The sequence below is a fragment of the Anser brachyrhynchus genome, assembly GCF_964034855.1.
Source record: "Anser brachyrhynchus genome assembly, chromosome: 2".
In the NCBI taxonomy this organism is placed as follows: Eukaryota; Metazoa; Chordata; class Aves; order Anseriformes; family Anatidae; genus Anser; species Anser brachyrhynchus.
This window is the reverse complement of record NC_137695.1, coordinates 43648499-43669158: the sequence shown is the minus strand read 5'-3', so window position 1 is coordinate 43669158 and position 20660 is coordinate 43648499. Positions and strand designations below refer to the sequence as shown.

Below are 20660 nucleotides of genomic sequence, written 5' to 3'. Positions count from 1 at the left end.
AGGAGACACAAGAAATGGTCACTTTAAAGTCATTCAACTCTATTTTTGAGGGCCTATTTATTAAACTTCCACTTTCCAATAGGGAAACTCAGAAGTCCACCCAGTACAGGCGTTTAGGATATTTTCCAGTGTTATTGCCAAGCTACCTCTATTAGCCATTAAATATTTTATAGAAACAGATCCTGGCCCTTCAGTTTGTTTGTAAGCCTACTGAATGTGCTCAGTGCCACATACAACCCAAAAAATCCATGAGACCACAAAAAAATGGATCATATTCTTACAGTATAAACATCGCTTACCTAAAGTCATCACCTCATTACTAGCAGTAATGAGTGTTCAGCTTGTGACAGCTGCTTAGTGAAGAGAAATCTTCACTGTCTTCTTTTTAGGAGCACCCTCACTGAGCAGGCTACAGGTGAGAGGAAGGCGGAGAACTTTTGAAGGGTATGTCATGGGGGCATCTTCTGCTCAGCTTTTGGCCGGTAGAACATATTAGGATCTTTGGTTGGGGTGAAGAGGCTAACCTTATGAGTGTTGAGACTAAGAAGCTCCCTGACATGCTGTATTGCCAAACCCTGTCTTCTTTCCCATGGCAAACTGAAGTTGTGGCACCTGTGATGACAGCACATGGCACAGTCCTTCTTCTCCCTCACACAGACAACTGCTTTGTCTGCTCACCACTGCGGTACTAGAGCAGGCAGCCCTCAGCTCCCACAGAACAATGCAGAACCAAAGCTGCACAGACATCAAAATAGTAACGTTTGCTCAGTCAGACACTCACGACTGACACTCCTACAGGGCTTTACTCATATTTAGCGTGTGGCTTTGTCACGCTTAACTTTCCAAATAGCTTCAAGTAACAAAGTGCAGCCTGGTATCCTCACATCACCACATCAGCTTAACTGATCAAATTGAAAGGGTGGAGGTTTTACAGCTTTCTCTGTGGACCTTCAAATCATTTTAAAGTATGGTTGATTTACCTCAGTTCAGGTTATATTAGAAACAAATATAGCACACACACAAAGTTGCTGTGGTTTATTTGCTCAGTTACTTTTAAATCAACTATAAAATTCAAGAGGTATGAAATGTATACGTACAAAAATATTTTGTAGTGTTACCTGACTACCTGCAGCATTTTTGACAGGAACGTGGAAGGTTAGATAGGTGGCAGAAAATCATCTCCTTCAAATGCAAAATGCTTAAAGACTGACCTCTACACTGGCAGCATGCAGCAATTCAGACTGCAAAAAGCCGGATCTTTCCTAAAGGACCTCCTAAAACCACAGTTGACTCCTGCTGAAGTTAAACTCTTGCTACATATAAACTCTTGCTAAACGTATGCCCGATGGATTCTAGTGTATTTGAAAGAGCAGATTAAAGACAACTAAAATGCACAGGAAACTGTAAAAAAAATAATATTTTTACAGCAGCTGCTGTACCTTATGAAGGGTCAGCACAGACCAGCAGATGTTTATTAACACTGCTCATTTACTCAAGAGACTGGCAAGCTCTTGCAAACCCTCTCTGCTCTGAGAGAAGGCTGTCCAGGAAAGGTCATGACATATTTTAGTTTGGGGGGAGAGTTTTATTTTTATTTATTTTAAAGTAGAGAAAATTAAGCATAAACATTAAGACTGTGACAAATCACACAAAACAGGAAATTCAAAGTTATGTCTCACTCCCCCAGGCTTCCTTTGATACTACTAGGTTGCTTGGAATCAGAAGAAGTATCGCTCCTGTGCTTGCCATTTCATGCATTTATTTTTCATTTTGTTTTTAATAATATCCCCTTAAAATTACTAACACACTTTCTGGACAGTTTTTGGAAGGCATTAGGCCATCCCCATCTTTCCTGCGTATGCTGCATTTAACGATCAGAAGCACAGTCACCGCAGTTTGAGCCACACACTCCACAGCAGTTTCTGAGGGTCAGGGCCCTTCTGAAAGGCTCCTGCCACATGCAGCTTTCCAGAGCCCTCGTGGATCACTCCTTTGGGAATCCCACTTCACACTCACACACCATTTCTGACATCTTATTTTTAGCGCCATTCCTTTTTTTATGCGAGGAAATGCATATTTTGAGAACAACAATTGCCTGCCTCTTAGAAAAGTCCTCAGACCATTTTAAGAAAAGTGACTAATTTGTTTCTTAAGCATTGTGAACACAAAAGATCCTCTCTTTTCCTTTTCTCTCTGGTGAACCCATACCGAAAATATCTGCACAAACACTCTCAGTTTGCAAAAAACAGTAGTCCTGTTCACCTCCTCTGGTGAGGTGAAGCAGATTCGCTCCCATCCCTCACTGAATGTTCTTCCTCACAGAGGACCCAGGCTGGGGGGCTGATTTGCATTAATACTCACCTTACCAGGCCTCCCTCCCCCTCCAAAAGGCCAGTCTGAAACCAGAACAGTTCTTCAGTCTAGACAGCTATCTGATCTTGCAAACACAACAAAGAACTTGGTGTGTCGAGTGGGAACCCATGGCTAGGGCAATGGGAAACTGTGTATTTCAACAGGGGCACCCAGGCTGATCAGCCCTGATTGCACAGCCTCACGGGCAGGATTGCACCCAAGGACTCTGCATCCCAGGCCGGGGTCAGGCTGCCAAATTGCCTGGACCAAGAAGGAAATCAGGTTGGCTCCAGTCCAAGTGCAGCCTGCTTTCAAATGCCACCCGCCCTGAGTTGGGATGTCACAGCCCTTCCAGGTGGGGAAGCTTTTCTCTTCTGCCAGGCACTGTCACTGCTAGGGCAGGTGAGACTTGCCTAGGACTCAACTGCATTGGCTTTGGTGCTTGCTTCAGGGAGAACTCTAGAGATTGATGTTTATCCCCAGAAATATTTGCAGAGACGCCTCAGGATAGGCCCCAACCACTATGGGGGATCCATAGTTCATGTCCACTATGATCATAGTTCAAATCTACCATGAAAGTAGGCAGGAGGTTATTTTGACTTTGAAGGGGTTGGTATAGAAAAAGCACTTATGGCGTCTCAAGTCAGTTAACAAGACTTATGTGAGACATTTGAAAAGACAGGTATTGCTCTGCAACTGGTTCATCAGCAGCATACAGACCTATCAACTGTCTCTTCCTCCCAGGACGCTGAAGGATTCAGAGCAGTCTTATTTTGAGGATACGCTGTTTTTCAAGAGAAAGAGTTCTATAAATGGGAAGGGTAGCACTAATGAAGCATAGATATCCTCTGTCTGAAGTGAAATGTCTGATCTTGCTGCAGATCTGTAATGTGAACACACAAACAAAATTCAGCCAAATCACCACAACTCTGTTTTTTTTTCAGGGGAAAGTCTGATGAACATTTACCTGAAACTACCACTAGTCTGGGAGAACTGTCCGTAAACCCAGACAACAGTTTTGCCTGACTTTGAGCTTTTGCTCTGAAACTTTTGTTGAGCTTTAATTCCCATCTCGTGGTTTCAAAGAGCCTGATTCTGAGTGCACTTCCTTTTCTGTTAGCTGAAGATCCTGTGCACCAAGGAACAAGTAGCCTAGTCAAATGAAGCCAAACCCAAATAATGGACTTAGTATTTTCAAAAAGAAAAATCAAAAGCAGTCTCAAACTACAATGCTGTAATTGGAACAGGCTGCATCTGTTCAAATTTTGGTTAGAGAGTCACATTCACAAGTAGGAAATGCTTCACAGTTATAAAGCACATGGGGCACAAGTGGCATAAGTAAGCCATTAAAACAGTTTAGATACATTGGCATGATTTGGAGTACATAAATTACAGTCCTGCTGTCCAGTGTTGTATTTCCATCATGGCAGAGGAATTCAGACCAGAGCTCCTAATCTTTTCCCATACAGGGCTCCATATTGAGCCCTGTAACTGGGTCTTCACAGCTGCACCTTTTGCATCAACTGCTGGAGCACGTTGAAGTCATGCGTTAGGGGCTGCTTTGTGCCTCTGACCAGGACCTTCATGGATGTTCTTGAAGCATGATCTAAAGCAACCTAAACAGCTGGGAATGGGAGCCACCAAAAAAAAAACGTCTTCAGCCACAGCACGGCCACAGGCCAACTTAAACAAGCATGTGCTCAGCACGGAGACAATCTCTATCTCATACTATAGAAAATGGCATGTGTGTACACCTACTACTACTGAATCAGGCCAGAATTTCTATATTTTATAACACAACAATAAGTGTGGGGAGAAGCTGTGTACACACAAAGACTCACAGCTGCCCATTCAAAATAAGCATTTAAATGGATTAACCAGACAACTGTGCTTTCAAACCCACAATCTTTACACAGTTACATGATTCAGAGGGATTTATAAATATTTGTTTTTCCAGATAAAGGCAGGGTATTAGCAGGATTTTTTTTTTTTTAAAAAGTGCTTTCACTGCCACTATCCCTCCTTCCCAGCCATAAACAAACAAACAAATAAAATAAAAACAATGAAACAAAACAAAACCAAGGCTTTGCTGAAGGTGCAGAATTTGTAGTCACAGTTTAAGACTTGTGGACTTTGCTTTGAACTTAATATAAAATTACAATTTACTAATGTAGAGTGCAGACCACCTCATTTCCTTTAGCTTTTTGAAGACTTCTATAATTCAGAAATATTTGGGAAAGATAGAATTCAAGTTAAGGCACATCTCCCAACCATAGGATGCTCCTGCAATGCTCCTAGTTTACAATATCATCCATGCATTCTGATAAAACAGAATCCTGTGCAATTTCTTTCTCTAGACCCGAGCATAACCCATCCTTCCTGGTCTATTTGAAAAACAGTTTCCAAATAAGAAGTCTCACTTAAAAAATCCACATCCTTTGCACACACAGAGACTTCTCTGTCAGTCACTGATGGGCAAACATGTTTATGCAGAAGCTCTGTTCCGAGCTCCTTTTTGCTGTAAGGAGCCATTTTCCTCCAGGAAAATGTTTATGAACCATTCTGTCCTCACACAGCAAGATTTGAATGACAGATTCAGGAAAACAGTATGAAAAAGAAATTACTCTCTTTCATAATCCATCAGCTCAGCTAAAATTGTAAATCAGAGGAAAGTTAGACTCAAATGTAATCCCTTGGGAGTAGAATCACTTTGAATGGATTTGGGAAAAAACGCACACATCCTTCTCAAATTCAGTAGCTTGGATGGTTATATTTGTCTCTGTCAAGTTACACGCAAAGAATCAGAATAACACGATTTAATACCCTGGGGATATGTTCTCTTGATAGATGCATCTAACTTTCACAACCGTTAATGGGAATTATATACTGAGTATTGAGAAAAGAGTACATGCATAAAAATACGCACTTTTAATGACATCCAACCTTAGGAAAACTTTCTTTTGTTGACTGCTTTCGCAGAAATCCTACTGCTGTCACATGCTGTTACAGAGTTACCAGATTTCTTGGTAAAGAAGAATCTCTACCAGCAAAGCAGCATCTCCTTTATCTGCCGAGGGTAAATTTGCTAGCCTATCCCTCAGGTATTAGCTGTTCCTTTTAATGCAGTTGCAAATGACTCCCTCCAGTTACCTTTGGGACTGTGACTCAGCGGCTGGCAATACCATCCTGCTGAAATAAGGGAAAGAGTAAGTCAGCTCCTCCATTTCTGTTTGAGGCTGAAATTTTACTGGGCTTAAAGAAAAATAAAAACCATGGGTGAAGCCTACCCATTGTGAAATAGTAAGGTGTTTCACCCATAAATACATCCCTTGAAAGTTCACTGAGAGGTCCTTATCATTGCCATTATTTCTAAACCACAAGTGTGAGTGGTTATTATGCTTATTATAAAATTCAGTATTTTTACAACAATCTCCTCTGTATGCGTGCATGGTCCAGCCCCTAAGCCCTCACATTTAAAAAAACAGCACTAGACACTCAGAAGTCTGCATGTAGGAATACAACAATTCCCACTACGTACAATACAACATTACCCACTGTTTGCAGCAGCCAGGCCCCAGAAGGGTTGGCATTGTGGTATATGGTAAGGACATTCCTCCCTTAGACACAGCTCAGTAGGAAGGAACTTGCCAGTCTAAAATGTTTAGTCTACCTGCCTGAAGATGTGAGGGACTCCAGACTCTTCTTTGTTTATGATGAGCCAGAATAAAATTGTAAATAAACTCAGAATGGGAAGTGTACACATGGAGTTGTATTTCTAGGGTTTTCCCCTCCCAGCTGCTATTGACAGGGCCATCGTTTCCAAAACCCCACTATATCAGGTCCTCAAGATACAGACTATGTCATTCTCAAGAACACAATCTTTCAGCAGCACCCCAAGACAGCATACGTGCTTGCAAGTGGCCTTGTTTAGAAGAAACATTATAAAGAGGAAAGCAATTTAAATGTCTGCAAAACAATGACTTCTGTTGAAGGAATTGTTTCAGGGAGAAAGCTAGGAAGAGAGAAGACAAACACCAGACCAAGTGCATCAAGCAGCAGCTCAGAAGCAAATCTTCCATTGTCTCTTAATTTTCATCCAAATACCTCACAATTTCATCCAATTACCTCAAAATTTCTTCTAACAACTGACAACTACAAAAAGCAAAATACAGTGATACTTCATAAACTTTTAAATGGTGCAGTTCATTTCTGGCAACAGAAACAAACATTTCTCATTCTGCTACCACAAGACAGAAGATGTTTGCTGTCACATGTATGAGTTGAATTTAATAGGTCAGGATCTTCAGCAGATGCTAATCTATGACTTGTGTGCTGTTATGTCAAATTATACTAGCTGATGTTTAACAGTTTTGAGTCACTGAATGTTTCTGGATATTGGTCATAGCAGATAATCATCCTTTATCGGGAGGAAACTCACTCAACTACAGAAATCAGTAATAGTCTGCAGGATGTCTAAGAGTTCTTATGAAATGCCTTGATCATTTTAATCAAACACCAAGTGGATTAATAATTTTGTCATGAAAATACTATTTCAACAACTGCCATTGAGAAAGCTGTGCATAAGATAGCCATAGTAGCTGAACTGCTCAGCATCCCTTTAAACATCACAAGCAAGTTGTGGGCTTTGTTACGGTTTCTGGTGTAGCTGTTCAGTGACGTGGGCATCTCATTCTCTAAAGCTGTCGCTTTGGCATTTTTCACAAATACTACACTCATGCAGAACAAAATACTTTTTCCAAAGTGTTCTCACCAAACAGAACAATTCCAAGCTTTCCAAACAAAATAATATCTTAATTTATACCAGAGGGAAGTGCTCTGTAGGAATGGAGACATTTTTTGAATTCCTTGGATGCAAAATTTTATAACTCATGCATATTTGAAATATCCCTCCACTGGGTTCATTAGCCTTAACTGTTTGTTACTTCTGGAAACACTAGTACTAATTCTGAAAAAGACATGAATGAAAACAGCCTGGTGGTTACCAGCTGTATCACAGATTTTTAGGTTATAGGACCTTTATGTCAGAAAGCGATGGGATGATTTTCCCAGTCCAGCCTTCTGTAAGTGAAATCATTCCACTCAGCTACTTTTGCATAAAGTCCTAGCTCCTCTGGACATATTTGTAGAAAGCAAAACCCTGCCTTGACATAGTGACTCACATTGGGAAGTCCATTACATCCCTTGACAGGGCTCTATTAATGTAACTATCCTCTTTGTTAAAAATGCACACCCCGCTTCTGGAGTGATTTAGTTCACCCAGAGTTTCCATTTGTTGGAATGGGTGCTTGTTTACATTCATAATATCATCTCCCTGCAGAGTAAAAAAAATACCAAGCTAGCCCTGCTTAACACTTTATTTCCATCAGTAACTGATGTAACTACTCACAGTTTACCTTTCTGACAGAGCAAACTTAGGCTGCACCACCTTATACTTGCCTTGAGGCAAATGCTCCCAGTTCCTGGTGTTTATGGGTTTGTTATCTTACTAAGCCATGGCAAACTGCCTGCATATCTGACCAAATCTGTATCCAACCATAGAATAATAGACCTATGTACTATTCCTAATTCTTTTGTTGTTCTTATGTCCAAAACCACAAGTCTGTCATTTTCAAAAGCCGGGCAAGCATAACATTAAATTCACACCTAAAAATGCTAACAAGGCAATATGGTTCCCTCATCAAACAATACCACCTCCTTCCTAAGCCACTGTGGGCCTAAAGACAACTGAGTAGAAATTACTGCTCTCTGCAGAGTTATCTACACCTGCGTTTCAAAAACACAAAATGGAAATTTAAAACAAAATCCACCTTTTAAAGGAAAGGGTGATGACTGTATCGGTAGCGTAACTACCCATGCTAAGCAACAGCTTGGAAAGGCAGGTGTCAGTGTTTTCTATTTCTAGGTGTGTGGTTATGATAGTGGTAAGCGTGCCTTGTCATTAACTTCCAAGGGTAAGCTACTTCAAATAATTAGTGGTTTGCTTCTAGCATTTGCTACCCACCTCCAACCATGAGAAGGCCAATATGTTTCTGACTTCAAACCACTAGTAGGTATGTGTTTGACAATCACGCTACGTGTCACCAGAACACCAGCCAAGTCAGGGGAAGTGCAAACTGGCTGAAGCATGAATAATATATACGTAGACAACTGGGGGAAGAGTTAGGCCTTAAATAGTCAAACCAAACCTTGTGTCCTCGCCATTCCCTGGTAGCTGCTAACACAGTCTCCTAAGCAAAGAAAAATGGGGAGAGGGTGAAGAGCAAATTGGATCTTGTTGAAGTTGGCAGGGTATTTGAGGCTGACAAGGATTCCTGGATGCTCTGAGAGTTATCGACCAGAATTTCTGTTGAGAAAAACAGTGGTTATGACTCTCTTTGAACTTCCATTTCCCAATCACAATAGACTAGTGTTGAAACTACCTCTGTTCATTTCCCACAACTTCTATAATTGTCTATAGAAACCATAATTGACACATCAATGCATTTATTTTTTCACAGACGTTAAGCAGATCTAGTTCAAACTGGAAATTCTAATACAAATAACTGTACTGAAGTTTAACTGTTGCATAAGAAATACAATGGATGAAATCCTGGGAAGCTGGAGATCTGGGTTTTGGGTCTCCAGAGACTGAGAGAGACTGAGCCCTGGTTTCTCACTTCCTAGCTCACTGCTTTAACCAAAGGTCAAGATGCAAAAACTGTGTTCAGTTACAAGTCACTGTCAAGTCTTGCATCCTCCTTCCATGTAAAAGAAGGAGCCTCTAAGTCACTCCAACACTGAATCACTTTTATATCTTCCCTTCTACACATTAAAAGCAACGGACATGTACGTATGGGAAGCTATAGGCTGCTTCTTGTTGCACTAACATTCACAGTACCAGCGTGGCTTCAGGGAGGAGTGGGAACAGCAAAGCCCTCAACCACGCAGAAATTTCAAGGCAAAAGTGTAAAACATGAGAGGTAAGGAATGTGTGAGAAGGAGCTGAAGGAAAAAGAAGAACAACGATGAAGAAACCCTTTTTGTTTGTGCTCCCTTTTCCAGAGGAGTTCCCCAATCTTTTCCTGCTGAATGTCTTCCTATTTTTATCATCCACAGGCAAACAGGGAGCAGGTATGGCTTTAGTTACCACCAGACAATGTGGTATTGCTGTTTACACGCAAACTTGGGCTACGCCAGCTTTGTAAGCCTGATGGCCTGGCATTGTACACACCAGATGAGAATAGCACAAATGCAATAAAAGCATCAGATTCCCAGATTTTTGACTTAAGGCATTCCCTTGTGGTAAAGTTGGGCAAGGAAATGGAAGAACAGACTGAGGGAAAGGGGGTATTCAATAGCTGAGAAGCACGTATTTGCTGACCTAGTTATTTTGTGAAAGCTTCAATAAAGGGGCTTACGAAGTCATGACTATTACATGGTCCTCTCTGATCTTTTCATGGGGATGAGAAATGGTTGTTTCCAGTTTAGGAAAAAAAAAAGGTTCTGTATGTAAAGTCTCTCTTTGTTGTGCTATGAACTCCCTGGAGAGAATATCAGTCACCCTGCAGGGGCTGGAGTAATGAATGAATCCATCAGGGAACAGGCTTTCTTCTCCTCTGACATGCTTCGGGGGACCACACGCACACACATCAACCCTTTCTCTGCAGAGTGCTGCCTCTACAGCCCCGACCAGTCTCAGCCAGCATGGATCTTTCCTCTCAGAGGCCGTCACTGATGGAGTTTAGATACTCTCAAGCTGAGGAGTGGCACAACTGTGGACCTCCCGCTTTCTGGGCAAAGGCTCCAACCACTGTAGGAAAAGGAGGCAATGCAACCATGAAAATCAGTAATGGGAACTGTGGGGAGGTAAAAGGTACACAGCAGGGCAGCTGGCCAACTGCCACAGCACAGTCATTGCAGAACCATAGATCTCCCTGCATGCTGAAGACAAACGAGAAGGGTAATTGCTGCGTGCTTGCAGGCAGAACCAGCCAAGGGAAATAAAGGACCAACAACCACCTGCATACGACAGCTCTTCTCTTGAGATCCTCACAGGTTCCTGATCATAGATTGACAAATTTGTACTGTTCAAAACCTCGTTAATTTCTTCCCATTAGTGAAGCACGCAAAGATTTATTTCTTCATTCCTGTACTCCTGCGAGTTTGTCAAGGAGAAGGGGACACGCTGGAGTTTCTACCCAGTCACGTTACAGGAAAGTTTAAGATAGCTGCAGAGCTAGAGGGGGCGGTGTCCTGAGAGCTGAAGGCGACCAGCTACCACGTGAACTCCAGAAGCAACTCAGTGCTGGTTAGAAGTTTAACTCCCCAGTGTGATTTTATTATCATTCCATCTTATCATTATTGCTAATATAATGAAAAAATACATTCTTAAAGGGGTATATTTTTATCCTAAGATAGGCTGCATTTTAAAGGTGAATAAAATGCAGCCCATGGAATCTCTTCCTCCGAATAACAGAGAAGTGCTGCTCTACATGATTTAGTAGCCTCACAGTGACTTGAAGAGGAATAAATGAACATGTAGCTACAGTCCTCCCTTTAGCAGTGGCCTGAAAATTGCACGGTGGATACTGACTATCTACTGAAAGAATATTTTAAGGGACTAGAGAGTTGAAGAAAAGAACCTTCGGAAAGGGAAAAAGTGTAATTATATCTATCGTATTTCCCCGAGCATTCATTTTAATAACAGAAGTTATTCACAAATGCTACTCTCCTGGAGCACATAGTAAGTACAGAAGCCATGTTAGGTCCTGATGCAACTGTGACTTCAGATTTGCTCCAGCTACAGTTCCCAAAAAGCATAGGGAAGTTGATCAGGGCAGCCAGATTACACTAAATACAGGGCAGCAGTCAAAGAAAATGGTAAAAAATTTTAGCTCCCTTTGAGCTCTAAGAGTTTTTTACTGCATAAGTACTGTGTAAGTACTGTGGCCCATTGCTGTTCTGCAGCTTTATGTAGTGAGCTGTCAGTAGTATCTGATCTGCTAATTAGACCTCGAGGATCAGAACAGATTGGCATCTCAAGACTTACAAGAATCCTGGATAGCTGCTTCTGCTTCCTTCCCTGAAAATAACCAGAAGTCATCCATTAGTAATCGTCTGTGGTCTGTTTCAAAGTTCACTCTCTTGTACAGCAACATCAAAAATGTACTTACATTAGTTAGTGAGATGAAATCTACAAAATTACCACATTATCTTCCAAAAGCCCCAGGCACAACCTAGCCATGCCAACAGGTGATGTATACGGTGCACTTACTTCCATTCTGTGCTGCAGAATCCACAGCAGGATTAAAAACAGAGGGAGCTGGTTCACCTGCATCTTACATCTCAAACATCTAGACTCAGAAGAACTACAGACTAACTCCTGGAAAACCTAACTGAAGTTCCTTTTCTTTCTAAGTTAATAAAATGAGTACCAGCTCATTCATGAAGCTTTTGGATGAGACGTTAAAAAAATTAAAACACATCCACATTTTGAGGAGGAGTTTGCCCCTTAGTCCTTATTTTCTACTCTCCACTTTGCTTCCTTACTAATTACACCAGCATTAGCAGCTTATCAGTGATGAGAAGCTTTGATTTTCATACAGCTTGGGGAATGTACATGACTGCTTTTGCATTAAAAGCCTGGTCTTGATGAAAAATCATCCCTCTTGTACATTTCTCTTTTTTGGGACCACCTATCCCCAATCAATTAATCTCCATCCTCACAAACTCTCCTCCCATCATTCTTCCTGGGCAAAAATCCTTAATGATGTATTACAAGAAGTTTGGAAACAATTCCTTTCCCTTGACTGCCCGAAACCTCTCCTTCCTAAAGTTGCCTACAAAACGCTGCAGTCAAATGACTCTTTTGCTCCAAGAAAGAGAACCAGATCGCTCTGGCTCCTGTAAGATTGATATCACAAAAGCCCCCCCGAGGGAATTACAGCCTCATAACATACAGTTGCCTATTATTTATTCCGTGGCCAGATTCTCAGCTGGTATAAATCAGAGCAGGTTCCTTGCCTTCAACAGAGGAAAGCTGATTTATGCCAGCTGACAGTCTGGCCCTGCATGCGTTCCACTTGCACAATGCTAGGTTTTAAAAGAGGCCCATTAAAGTGCCCCAGGCATGTAAGAACCACACTTGGGTCTTTACTTGGAAAATGTTGCTCTGAGGAGTAACACTCTGAAGCCTTCCCAGTGCTCTCTGAGTATGTACTGTTCAAATTCACTTGCTTTCCTAACAGAAGGAAGTCTCTGTGCCCTGACAGAACCACCACAACCTTGCGAACACAAGATGGATTTTATAATGTCTCAGCACAGACCGGGTTTTTAACTGAGTTTAAACGCTGAATTAAATGAAGCCCACAGGTACACCAATGCAATGTTTTGGAGGAACTGATCAAATGCACAGAGGGCAGAAGCTATCTTTCAAAAGTCGCATTACTGGTGACTACAAAAAGACAGAAAGAATGTGGGGTGACTTTCAAATCACTGGCTGAGCTTCAAGCTTTAGCTGCTTCAGAAGTCTTTCTTTTTTTCCCCCTTAAAAACTCAGAAATCTACTAAAGAAGGGCAACTGAGCTCTTTTGCGGATTTGGGCCAAAGTCCCTGGGTACAAATAGAATGTCTGTAGGAAACAGAAGATGGCTTTCTCATGCCTCTGGCTCCAAATTATCTTTTCACAAGCACAATGTTAACCCTAGCATGTCATGGCAGCGATAGATCTGCTGGGCTCTAAGGTGAAGGATGCCTGGGCTGTGAGGAAGCAGACTCCTCTATCCATTATTGAAATCTATTAATTTCAGGGAAATTTTTGCTAAAATACTACTCTGGGTGAGCGGGGAAGCGGAATCAGACTATCAGGACTGTTATAAATAAAAATTGTGGTTCCTCTGCAGGACACAAATTTCTGAATACAGTGTTAGTTATTATGATATAAAATAAAGAGTAGAAGACACCATTCATTCTGTGCAATGCCATTCCCACCAAACAAGGAGACAACAAAAATACAACCACAAATCAACCTAAATAACGCCAGCAGAAAATTATTTTTCCTGTCCCACAAAACGCTGTAACATTTCATACATTTTCATATTCACAACCAGAGTGAAACAAAAATAATTTGAAGTAGTGCGGGGGTGTTTGCTCATGCATGCAAGATGAGGGGAACTGACAACCACCCAATATCCTGGAGACAGTGGACAGGGGGAGCTCCAGATTCAGATGTTGTCTGAGTCAGGGCAGGCACTTGATCCTGCTTTTCTTCCATCCTTGACCAGTGATTATTCTAATTATTGATTAATGATTTCTCTTTCTGTCACTTCCGTATCAGAAATTCCACCCTGAACTAGGAAAAAAAAAAACTATTTCCTGATGAAAGTTTAATGGAAACTGGTACATTTCCACAAATTGTTTCAGTTTTGACAAATCAGCATTTTCCCATGAAAAACAGTGTCAAAAGCTCTCAACCAGCTCTAATTCTAACCAGATTAACTCAGGGAAGAATGCCAGCAGGAAGTTCCTGCTAAATACCAGTTGTTTGAGCAAAGGAAAACTACTCCTTCCCCCCGACGATCTTCCCAGAGGTGAAAAGGCTTTAAAAACCATATGAAAAAAAAAAAAAAAAAAAAAAAAAAAAAAAAAAAAGGTCTGGCAGTTCCATCTGTAACAACTACAATGGCATTCAGAGCAAGAGGGAAAAAAAAAAAAGAAATGGCATAAATGGCATATTGAAAAAAATGAACAAACACCGACAAATCAGCATTTGGTATTTCTCCTACCACTATAATGTTATTGTTTCTTTAAATCTGAAACAGTTGCTGAGCTTTGCAGCAAGGCAAATGAATGGACATCAGTCCCTGAATCCATATGGACTGCAGGGGCAAATCCCTTGACACATGTTCAAATGTAAATCCTGTTTAAATACCTGGAAGTTAATGGACACAAGTGATGGCATGTTGTCACCAACAGAAATAGAATTCAGCGAGTCCTGGTGAGATGAGTTAGTATTAAATACTAATATGGATAACTTTTCATGGCTTGATGGTGTTTGAAGTGGCTTGTTCTCTCAGTGTATCTTAACATAAACATCTGTATATTAAACTAAACCTGTGTGCTTTCAGGTTGTATTCAACCAATGTCAGTCCTGCCAGTCTGTCTTTATGCCAGAATGAAGCTGTACTATGAAAAAATAACAACCGAAGGCTGAGAGCACATCTTGTAAATACATAGTACCAACTCACAGCTTAAAACAGCAATTGCTGTATATCCCTTCTTACTCAACATAGTAAGAAGCTTCTGCACTGTTTCTTAGTATGACTCCTATCACGTCCACCTGGCAGCAAAGTTAAACTTCCAAAAGGATCCTAACTGCTCTGCCAAAAACAAGGCGTATTTTTTTCTGATTTATTTTGGTCTATTTTAATCTTCTAGTTCATAAAAAAGCACGAGTATTTTGCCCCCACTTTTTATTTTATTCTTGATAATACGTGTTTAAAAACCTGTTCCCATTATTCTCTAGAAAAACACAGAACAAATACACAAACAAAAACAAAACAACACCCACAAACAACTCCTCTAACCCCAACTAAATTTAAGGCTAAAGACCTATTAAGTAAAACAAAATCTCAGCTTTAAATCTCTTAGACTAGGACTCAACCAAATTTTTTTTCATGACAGGACTGGTTCTCTACTCCTCTGTGCTGGAGATCTCTTGTGCTCTCCAACATCTGCACAGAACTAGTTTATATCTTATTCCATTTTACTGAGTTCACAATTCTCTGGTGGTACGAGCCAATTTATGTCCATAGGACGTGCCTGCCTGGTAATCTCCCCTGAGTCAAAGAGCTCCTGGTGTGGCAAAGACGCCATTGCACCACTGCTCCCACCTGCCTTGGAGCACCCCTTGGTTGCTCTGCTCACCAGACATCAGAGGAGACGTGGACACCTCCATCCTGCTGAGCTCAGGACCACAGAGCCACAAAGGTGGCTGGAAGCCCTGACTGTCACTGTGCCAGCACCACTGACCTGCAGACATGCCAACCAGTGTGGAGACTGCACGGATCACTCTCAGGTCAAAATCTGTCATTGTGCTAGCGATAGCATTTCAATCTAGCTGACAGAAATGCATTTGGTTATGCAAAATCCAAGACATTAATAAATTGACCCCAAATAGCTGGTTGTGCTCATTCTTGCTACCTTTAAGTAAGGCACATTATCTTCTGAGGTCAGAGCAGAAGTGATACAAAGTGAACGTGGCACAGACAAAAAACTCCCTATGCCATGAATGCAAAAATATCATCTTAAAAATATCTTGCAAAGGAAATATAATCATGGGAAACCCCAACAATTGGTGCTACAGTGACAGCTTACTCTCCCCCCTGCCAAAGTGGAACTCTTTTCTAAAAGACTAGTTCTGAGAAGGGACAAAAAAAGAAAAAAAATTATTTTTTTGCCTTAGTAAGTCTGACACCATCTCTGCTCCTGAGTTCAGAATAAGCTTTGTCACAATGACAACTTTTATCAGCCATCATTATAGCACACTGCACCTTTGAAACTATAACAACTCATCCCAGAAAGGAGTATTTGATTTTGAAGCGATGCTGTTTGGCTAAATGGAGGTCATATAATAGTTTTACAAAATATAAGCAAAAAATACAAATATGAAAAAGTGATATATTCCATTGCCCTTTTTTTGGAAATTGCTTTTGAAACAGTTTTAGGAAACTCATGTGCTATAGCCTACGTAACTTCACTGACACTAATGGAACTACATTCATTTGCAGCAGCTTAAGATCTGGCTCATCATTTTTTGATAGAAACCATTTCCATACAGAATTCACCATCTGAATATTATATTAGTATGTTAATGCCAAAGAGCTCAGAACAGCAATTAAATAAAAGTGATTTTCACAGTCTCAGGTATAAAGTTCTCAGAATTCAAGGATACCCCATAAATAGAAAAATCGCAATAATATCTCTGTTCTGTTCCAACTTCCCTCCTGAAATAACTGGAAATTTGCCAGAGCTTTAGTGGGGGACAGGAATGCATTTTAGATTTGATCGTGTTACAAACATGTTCCACCATGTTATGAATATGTTTGTTCCCATACTTCCCTCTTGCAACTATCTGAAGCTTTTCGTTTGATTTTTCTACTATTAAATCAACTATCATATGGCTTTTAAAAGATAAGGAGACAATAATGCAAGTGAGAGCTTGAATGAATGGAGAAATTAGGTTCCAGATATGCAGAAATAAACAACTATTACACAGATTATTCCAAAGCACAAATTTCTGTTTTTAATACCCAAAATGCAAATTACAAATTTGTATTCACTTGGACACAGCAGCATCACTTTCTTGTGTAGCCAACTGCTGGTTTGCACTGCCATTTATTGGTTAAACACACAATGTAGTATCCACAACCACACACAAAAAAACACACATTGTCCCCTTAGTTTATGGAAAAAACTTTAATTGCTTGTGTCTGGCACAGGAGATTAAGGCATCTGTTTCAAAGCAGATAGTGGCTATTGGACCTGTTTGTGAATTTGTAGTTTTCTCCAGATTCTTTATGGGAATGTGCCGTCCTTGTCTAATAATCTGCTGTGAACAGAGTTCAGAAGAAATTTTAGCTAGGGCTCTATCAACCTCCTCACCAACAAGCATCAGGGGGTTAGCAGGCACACCTGGGAAGTGACTGGTATCTCTCCTGCCTCATCCTCTCCGACCTGTTGAGCTATTGATTGCTATAGTAGTCAGTCAGATTACTATAGTAAGTCAGTAGCTTTTTTTCCCCCCATTTTATTTTCCCCAAAATATTTGGCAGCTCTAGTTTTCATTTTGGTGCCAAATAAGAACCAATATCCAAACCCCAAACTTTCTGCCCCCAACGGAACTGTTGTTTTCTGAGCAACTTTACCTGCTATGCACACAATAAAACACTACAGTAGTTATTAAAACATTTTTCAACAAGTTTTGAAGCTACAAATTACCTGACAACAGGTGAACACAGTTTTGGTTATTATAGACTGTAGATAAAGGTCTATACAGGCTGAGTGAAAAAAGCGTAATAATAAATGACATGAGTAACAGAAGTGGAGCTTTCTCATTTAAAGATGTGTGTAATAGGAATAAAAAACAAATCTGGGGCTGGGTTCAACATAAGAGCCCTCACTAGTTAAGTATGATTTATGTCGATCAGCAGTATCAATACGCAGCAAAATCAGTAAGAAGCCGCACACCTCAAGTTTAAACCAATAACATGATTGAGCTCTGGGACACCACCGCGCCTTATTCTTGAATTGTTTTTTATTCATCTGACCTAAGCTCACATGAGTAACTCTGCAGGTATGCGAAACCTGTTGACTTTGACAGGATTATTAATAAAGCATGGAGTTATTCACGCTGTACGTAGCTGTTGGCAGTGAGCACGCAGGAACTCTCTCCTTCACATCCTTATGTTTTAGTAACAGTTCTGGGGTTGTTACTGACCACGAGCGGACGACTGGGGACAATCGGAGGGCACAGAGCAAAGTTTGCAGGAGCTCAGGTGTGCCCGCATCTGACCTGAGGGCTAAAACCAGGCACCGGCTATCACAGGACACCTCAGAAACACACTTAATACTTCAAAACTGCTGCAAAACCAACACCTGGAGCACTCCGAGGTTCTTTTTTTAGGTGCACCAGTCGTGCAGCACAGTGATTTAGGGCCTAGCCCTGCGGTTACCGGTGCTACCTCGCACGGCACCGGCAGGACGGGGACCAAAAAGAAGCTCCTCGGGGCAGGGACCTCGCTCTCGCAGCAGCCACCGAGGCTCCAAACCTCCCCGCGAGCAACCCCGCAAGCCACAGCCTGCAGAGCCTCCCTCTGAGGATGTCCTCGCAGAAAAGTGCCCGGGGGGCCCCGGTGCGGCCCGGCCCCAGGTGCCGCCGCCGCAGGGCCAGCCGCCGGCTCCCCGGCTGCCCTCCCCGGGCTCCCCCGGCTGGCCACGACCGTGCCTCGTTCCCTGCCAAATTCTCCCTTTTCTCCCCATTTTTCCCCTCTGCGGGCGGACCCCGGGCTTTGCCGCGGACCCCCCGGTCCTTTCTCCCGAGCGTTAACTTTTTCCAGCAGGGCACCAAACGACCGCGCTGCCCCCTCCCGCGGCGTTTCCAGCTTCCAAACTTTCTTAGCAACCGAGCCCTCCTCCTCCTCCTCCTCCTCCTCTCCCTCCTCCTCCTCCCGAGACACTGTCAAGCGGGACTTACCCCGAAGCGCGGCGGGGAGCGAGCTGCCCACGAGCACCCACAGGGCCAGCGCCCGCAGGCTGCTCGGCAGGCGCGGAGTCATCGCGGCTCGGCTCGGCTCGGCTCGGCTCGGCCCGGCCGGGAGGGACGGAGAGGAGGGACGGAGGCTGGGAGGGAGGCCGGGAGGGAGGGAGGGAAGGAGGGAGGGAGGCCGCGGCTGGCAGGGCGGTGGGGGAGCGGGCTGCGCGCTTCGCCGCTCGGGACTGCGGGTGACTCACTGCAAACTTCGGTGCTGCAGGGGAAACAGGAAATCTTAAACTTCGCAAACAGCTGGGCAGGACTTTCTTACTCTTACAGTAGTTCCTTCTCCCCCCCCCCTTCGCATTCACTCCCCTCCCCTGCGCTCGCTCTTTTTCTTTCTTTTTTTTTTTTTTTTTAACCCTCACCCAGCTTGGTGTCAATCATCTGCCAGAGGCCAGCCCCCCGCAGGTCCGGCTCTCCCACCACCAGCCCCGACGTGCAGCCCGGCACCCCTCGTCCGCCTCCCCGCCGAGCGGGGACCGGGCAAAGCCCCCAGAGAGGGGCTCAAGGGCGAGCCTGACCCGTCCCTCCTCCTCCTCCTCCTCTTCCTCCTCGCGGGGGCTGGCAGGGGCCCGGCACTCCTGCCGTCCGGGGCACTGGGCTCCCCGGAGCTGCTCCTTGCATCCCCATCCCCGTGCCCAGCGATGCTGCATCCCCTCTCCCCTCCGGGTGCAGAGATGGAAAAGCCCCGGCTGAATTAAAGCAGGGGGCAGGGGAGGTTGAAGTCGGGGTAATAACAGGAAATGTTCGCACAGACTTGCTAGGCACTCAGCTTGCAGATGTTGAAGAAGACTGTGACAACTTGTCACCTACCTCTTTTTTTTTAGTTTTATTTTTTTTCATTTTGCTCCCCAAAGGCCTGGACACACACCACTTGCTCCAAAAAGCTGCACGTGTGACACACATGAAGTTCATCACCATTCCTCACTCCATCGCCATTTAGTTTTGTCACAGATTTCTCCAGAAGGAGGAAATTGCATGAGGGATTCAGTGAGTGAGAACACACCAGTGATGCCAGCTTTGCATGGCAAGGCAGAGACTGGGAGAACCATTAGACCCTTAGCAGGTTTAGGCTTAATTAAGCCTGAGCCTTCTGCCAATATAAATCCAGCCATTGCAATAGGTCTTGAGACCCACTTTTGGTCCACAAAGTCATCTTCTCTGAATTAAATGGCTGGGCATTGAATAAAAGGTAAACTGATGCCCATGGAGATAAGTTGAGAGTGCCTGTTCAAATGTTGTTGATCCATTTCCGTCTCCATTACAGCGCTAGTTAGAGGTACAGTTTGGGGTATTTTAGAAAAAGGACTAAGCCCTCTGGGGAAATATACGTAATCATGCGCTGAATGTCCCAGATTAACTCTGTATGAATTTGGAAATGTTTGCATAATGCATTTAATTGGCCTATAACAGACATAAAAAATCACATTGTGATTTTATGTAAATTTAGTTTTTAAAACTCCCTAAATGCATATTTTCACAGTGCAGACCCAGTTTATGGTGCAAATTCTCATAAACCAAGAGCATTTTCCTCTTCCTCAACCCCCTTTAAGTACAGTTAAGATTCACTCAAATACAGTCGCCACCTTCCAAAGGTCAGGAAAAAGTTGGATTCAGGCTGAGGACAGACCGGCATGTTATCAAGTCCTGTACATCAACCCTATGCTAGAAGATGGCTGTGTTTTCAGCAATCCACTTGAATGAAAGCATTTCTGAATGCCCAGCAGTATATACTGTATAACTGTATACCTTTCCCTTTCCTTGTGGCTGTCAAGCTGCAGGCCTCAAAGCGTTGCTGTTTGCTTAGAAAGTTGGCTATGTATAGTGACTGGGCTCTCCTGTTAGTTTTTGGTGACTAACTTCCAATATGGAAAGAAGCTAAAAAGCCATTAAATACAGATTTAGTGTTACTGTTCAAACCTGTCACAATCCAGGTGTGACCTGGTGAGCTGGCCTCTGCCTCACGTGCATCTCTCTCCTTCACAAAAGTGCCGTG

At 42.7% G+C, this 20660-nt stretch overlaps 1 protein-coding gene across 4 annotated transcripts in view; it reads right to left on the bottom strand.

Moving 5' to 3' along the window:
* TGFBR2 (transforming growth factor beta receptor 2) overlaps positions 1 to 19269 on the bottom strand; it is a 59167-nt gene extending 39898 nt beyond the window's left edge. The window contains exons 1-3 of one of the 4 annotated variants that reach the window (XM_080580006.1): positions 19030 to 19269; positions 18605 to 18875; positions 11402 to 11434 (exon numbers count right to left, since the gene is read on the bottom strand). In XM_080580006.1, the coding sequence (XP_080436132.1) occupies positions 11402 to 11434; positions 18605 to 18686 (115 nt within the window). In that variant the 5' untranslated portion in view covers positions 18687 to 18875; positions 19030 to 19269. Of the gene's footprint in view, positions 1 to 8553; positions 8717 to 11401; positions 11435 to 18604; positions 18960 to 19029 lie in introns of those variants that run through there. The other 3 variants (XM_080580008.1, XM_080580009.1, XM_080580007.1) reach the window with 3 other exon arrangements.
* Between the last annotated feature and the right edge of the window lie 1391 nt (positions 19270 to 20660).